Raw genomic sequence first — 5,251 nt, 5'->3', positions numbered from 1 at the left:
TTATTCTCACTCGGGAAGAGTACTTAGGCAATGAACCCGAAACTCAGCCTGGAGTCGGAGTGATGTCTTCACACAGGAATAAGATGTATATCCTGCTGCTGGTATGCCAGACTTGGGTAAAGTGCAATGTGATCCTGAGGCTCTGCTTGGCACGAGGGTGGGGGGCTGGCTTCAGGGCAGCACCTCCCTCCCTTCCTTCCTTCTCTCCCTCCTTTCAATAAATATTCATTTGTAGTCCGCCCTGTGCCAGCAAGATCTATAGGAAGGCGATATAATAGAAACAGAGAAGAGATGGTAGAACGTGCTGGGTGCCCACCCAACAGCTTTCCTAGAGTAGCCTCTGGCAAACAGATCTCTGGTTTTGCTCACGCCGGGGCAGTAATGTTGCCCCAGGAGAAGAACCAACACCGCTACAAACCAACCTGGATAACCCATTCATGTGGTCAATGATGACTTGGCAGATAGGGTGGGCTTGTGACCCAGTTCTGATCAGTAGGGCCTGAGGGGAAATAAGCTGGGTGTCTTGTCTTCTTTCCTTGGATGCTATCTTGAGAGAACAAAGTGCTCCAGTCTGAGGGAGTGATTTAGGCACAAGAGGAGAAAGCCAGGCAAAGTACAGAAAAGCTATCTTTTTTTTTAATTACAGATTTTATTTATTTATTTGACAGAGAGAGAGAGTGTGTGTGCGTGTGCTCACACAAGCAGGGGGAGTGGGAGAGGGAGAAGTGGGCTCCCTACTCAGTGGGGCTGGATGCGGGGTTCGATCCCAGGACCCCGGATCATGACCTGAGCTGAAGGCAGACCCTTTACCCACTGAGGCACCCAGGCACCCCCAGAAAAGCTATCTTGAGCCCTGACATCACTGAGCTGCTGAATTAGCAACCCTGGTTCCACCCGTCACCAAATTCCATCTTTACTGTTCATGCTCATTTTAGTTGGGTATTCTAGCACTTAAACCCAAAGGCATTCTAACTGCTGTGGGGAGGAGGAAATAAACAATTGTGATTGTCTATCACACGTGGCTCTGAGCCTCCTGGAAGCCAAGGCAAAAAGGGAAACCAGATAAATTGCAATGCTCTCCTTGTTAGTCAGGAAGAGCTTCTCAGGGAGTTTCTGCTTTTTTGCTTCTTAAATTCCTTGTTTGACACTAAATTTCCACGTGGGAGTTTATGAAAGGATCACTAAGATACATAATTGCGAGATAATTGTTTTGCAGGAGAAACAGTTTTTACAAGGCTCTTTCTTAAGACAATGAGTATCTAGATATAAAGGGAAAGTCTAACCAGGGAGGCAAAGAGTGGGCGGGAGTGGAGTGGGCTTTTGCTGCTCGGATGGTCAAACAACCCCCACCCCCCACCCCCGACAAAAGGAGTAGAGTCCAACATGAATCAGAGCCCACACTGGGGAGACATCAACACAGTGTGGAAGGCAGAGCTCCGAGAAGGACGGAGAAGGGGAAGACCCCTGACCCACCACTCAGAGGGAACAGCCTCAGGTGGGATTTGGGATGGGTGAAAAAGAGAAAAAAGAGAAGTGTGAATGGGAGAAAGTGGAATCAGCTGGGGGACCCTTGGTTTGTAGAAACCTGGGACCAGGGAGAAGTTTCTCGGGAACTGGGGTGAAGGGGTGGGAGGTAGGGAGAGGTCCTATCTTTCCTAGGACCTCTCTTGTCCGAGATGTTAACTTTTGAGAAAACGTGCAACTAGGCATCGCTGAAGGGTTGAATGTTCACATGCCCGTGAACCCCACAGAGGGACAGAGCGTGCAGCCTGGCCCATCCCATCCTCCTCACTCTAGGGCTCCTGGAGCTCAGCAGCAGCGTGGTCCCCATTGTCCATTGTCACCACTTTGAGTGCTTACTCAGCAGTAGCAGGTGCTGGGCCAGGGGCTCTGTATGCATGAGCTCCTCTTGGCCTCCCAGGGCCCAGCCCCGGGGACAGCACCATGACTGCCGTTTCCAGCAGAAGATACTGGAGCAACGTGCCGGAGGTGGCACATGAATCGTGGTGAAGCTGGGCTTTGAGTGCATGTTCTTCTCCAATATCCTGAAGGTGGTGCCCATCAGACGTTCTTTGAGGGAGGCCCCCCCTGGCCCGCAGGACCGAGCACAGCTCCAAAATGCAATTTCTCAGTAAAGCGTTTGTTGCTTAAATGGATGCATCGAATTAAATTAAAATTCTGCATCGAATTTCTGTCTCAACACACCCGAGGAGGCTGTGTGATGCCCTGTGCTGCCCAGCGGTCCTGGCAGTACTGGGCATTCCTTGGCCCCAGCTGTGCCATTCTGTACTTGCTGTGAAGGGGTCAAGTGTGGGCCCGAGAACACAGAATTCAGTAACATCTTCCCAGTGCTGATCCCTCCCTCGTCTTGTCTGATTTGGGAAGATTCTAGTATAAATATTACATCTCTGTATTAGCATTTTCTAAAACTTCTGAAATATGGGGGCGCCTGGGTGGCTCAGTCAGTGAAGCGTCTGCCTTTGGCTCAGGTCATGATCTCAGGGTCCTGGGATCGAGCCCTGTGTCGGGCTTCCTGCTCAGTGGGGAGTCTGCTTCCCCCTCTCCCTCTGCCTCCCTCCTCTGCTCATGCTCTCGCTCTCTCTCAAATAAATAAATAAAATAATCTTTAAAAAAACCTTCTGAAATACGACCAGACTCCAATCACCTTTCCGGCCCATGTCTTGTCCCCACTAGCGCTCTCACCTCATCCACCCCGGCCCCTGCCCCAAGCTGTGGGACCCTCACAGGCCATCTGGAGAGCTGGAGCCTAAGGAAGGATTAAATCTCCCTCCCTGCAGGAAGACCAGCCAAGTTTTATTACAGATCCTATCATGGTGCAAGGGCTGGTACTTCTGTGATTGAGCTAATGCTGTCACTGAGTAAATCAACAGGAAACCCACAAGAGGTGATTTGATTTAGGATGTTCATTTTGGGAAGCTGGTCTTCCTCTGACATTGAAGCCAAGACAGCTGTCCAGACACTTCTACAATAAATGCAAAGTTTAGCCCGAAAGGACCAGATCTGTTAATGAAATAAATTCAGATCCCACCCAATAAAAATTCTGATGCATTTTAGGCTCCTTGGTTCAGTGGGCTGAATCCCTTAATCTACCAAATTATTATGGAAAAACCCTTATCTCTGCCTGTCAAAATCACTGCTGTCTTGGGAGGACCCCCCTCTTGGGAGGGACAATTTGCTTCATAATAACGTAGATGATGTGCAGTGTAGCATTATTTTGAAGAGGGCCACCTACCTGAAGAAGTACAACACAGGATCTGGGACAGAGCCAAGACACAGTCCAGGGGCCAGAAAGATGACAGGTGTCGCCCAGAGGTGTTGCTGGTAAGTTACAGAGTGAGGCCTCTAATCCAACCCCCTGGCTCAGTCCAGCGTCCCTTCTCTGGGGACAGGTAGGGTGACCTCGGGAAGAGACAGGCTGTGAGGGTTCTGGCTATGTGTCTGCCTGATAGGGGTGGTGTGATCTCCTCTAGGGCAGCCTCGCTTACCCCAGGGCCTGCTGTCTCTTAAGTGAGTAGGGGCGGGCAAATGTCTAGGGATGCAAGGGGCCTGCATTCTGCAGTGTGGTGCAGGCCTCGAGTGTCTGCCCAGGGAGTTGACCACACTTGGCCAGGGGAAGGAAGGTGGCAGAACTTGCATCTAGTGCCGAAAAGAGAAAAACGTGTGGGAAACCAATCCCTGGGTTCCAAGAGGGGCCCCTGGTAGGAGCCCTTGTGAATAAGGATTTGGCTTGTCCCTGTTGGGCCTCCCACCACACCTCCCGTTCTCCCACCTCCATTCAGGGTGACTCACGCCTGCAGAAAGGATGAATCATGTGGGTTACGAAACCAAAGGGCTCCTGAGAGGGAGGCTGGAAAGGACTGGGGAAGCCACCTCCATGGATCCTGCTCTCTCCCACCCCTCCCGCCCCTCATTGTCGAACCTCTGTGTGCCAAGCCACAGACTCAAGTGAGCTCTATACAGGAATTTCTTCTAGGCACTGAACATCAGATCAGTGGTTTTGCCTTCCCACCTCAAAGGCCTCCTGGGCCTATGTTTTGTTTCCTCTCCTGTATTAATCGGGTAAAGGCTTGCTTTCCACATGAGGCCAGTTGGGACCAATAGAAAGATCTTGAAAGTTGTGGGAGAAGAGATCCTGAAGGGGTCCTCGCCTCTCACCATTTGCTCCTTTACAGTGTGAACATTCTGTAATTCTCCAGGGTGCACCAAATAATTAGCTAGTGCATTCTAGGCTGCTCTGGGCAGCAGGGGCAAGGATGATTCAACTCGCTTTCCCACTGACTGGTCCCAGCTCAGTGGGAGCTTTTAAGAGTCTACCCAAGTGAACACCTACCGTGTGGCGGGCCCTGAGCTCGTAAACACAAACGTTTATGGGCACCTTATTGCGTTGCGAGAGCTCATGTCATCCTCAAAACAGCCCTACGGGGTAGATACTATTGTCATCCCCATTTACAGGTGGAGCCCCACGCTCAACAAGGCCAGCAACGTGCCCAAGATCACGCAGATACGAAGTGGACAGCTTGGGGATGCACCTGTACCGCCTGCCTCCCGAGGTGGGCTGTAGCCTCGGGGCTGTACCCGTGGGTTTCTCCTGCGCACTCACTGAACCCGGCTAATCTGTCAACTGTCTTTGCCCCACGTAACGTGCCTCTTCAATCAGGCCTCCTTCTGAACCGGGCCATGACTCTGCCTTTCCGTGTGGCTTCTTTCCCTGAGAACCCAGAGCCCTTGCAAGCCCACCAACTCACACGGAGATGAGCAAGGCCACCCTTAAAGGAGATTAAACTCGACCTGGTGAACGAGGCCTCCAGAATGCCCGACGGGTGGGAGGGCGCCGGGGCCTCAGCTCACCAGTCTAGACTCACCTGAGCTGCCCCTGGGGCCCTCGGGGCTCCTGGTGGAACGCGGGGCCAAGGCCGCCGCTCGGGGCCGCCCTGGCCTGCCTGTCCAGAGAGCCCCAAAAGTCTGCGAGAAGTTCCTCGGTGGGGGTGGGGGGCGTTTCGGGCCTCCCGCGCCGCCCGGCCCGCAGCTTGGCGGGTCCCGGTGCGGGCCGCACGAGCGCGGGCCCAGGGGCGCCACCGGGCCGCGCGGGCGGGAACGCGCCGCGGCCGCCTCCTCCTCCCTCGCTCCCGCCCGCAGCGGTGGCGGCGGCGCTTCCCCGCCGCGGAGCGGCTTTAAAAGGCGGCACCCCACCCCCCGGCGCACTCGCCGCTCGGGCGCCGCGCGAGGCATC

At 53.6% G+C, this 5,251-nt stretch overlaps 1 protein-coding gene across 2 annotated transcripts in view; it reads left to right on the top strand.

Annotated features, from left to right (window-relative positions):
* The first annotated feature begins 4,521 nt into the window (after positions 1-4,521).
* Positions 4,522-5,251, top strand: part of PCSK6 (proprotein convertase subtilisin/kexin type 6) — a 185,610-nt gene continuing 184,880 nt past the window's right edge. For both annotated transcript variants that reach the window (XM_073882509.1, XM_073882508.1), the window contains exon 1: positions 4,522-4,571. In XM_073882509.1, coding sequence (XP_073738610.1) covers positions 4,545-4,571 — 27 coding nt within the window. In that variant the 5' untranslated portion in view covers positions 4,522-4,544. The remainder of the gene's footprint in view (positions 4,572-5,251) is intronic.

The sequence above is a fragment of the Callorhinus ursinus genome, unplaced genomic scaffold (genome assembly GCF_003265705.2).
Source record: "Callorhinus ursinus isolate GAN/ISIS: 27379988/994484 unplaced genomic scaffold, GSC_fseal_2.0 scaffold47, whole genome shotgun sequence".
In the NCBI taxonomy this organism is placed as follows: domain Eukaryota; kingdom Metazoa; phylum Chordata; class Mammalia; order Carnivora; family Otariidae; genus Callorhinus; species Callorhinus ursinus.
The sequence above is the reverse complement of the archived record's forward strand: the minus strand, read 5'-3'. Positions and strand labels throughout refer to the sequence as shown.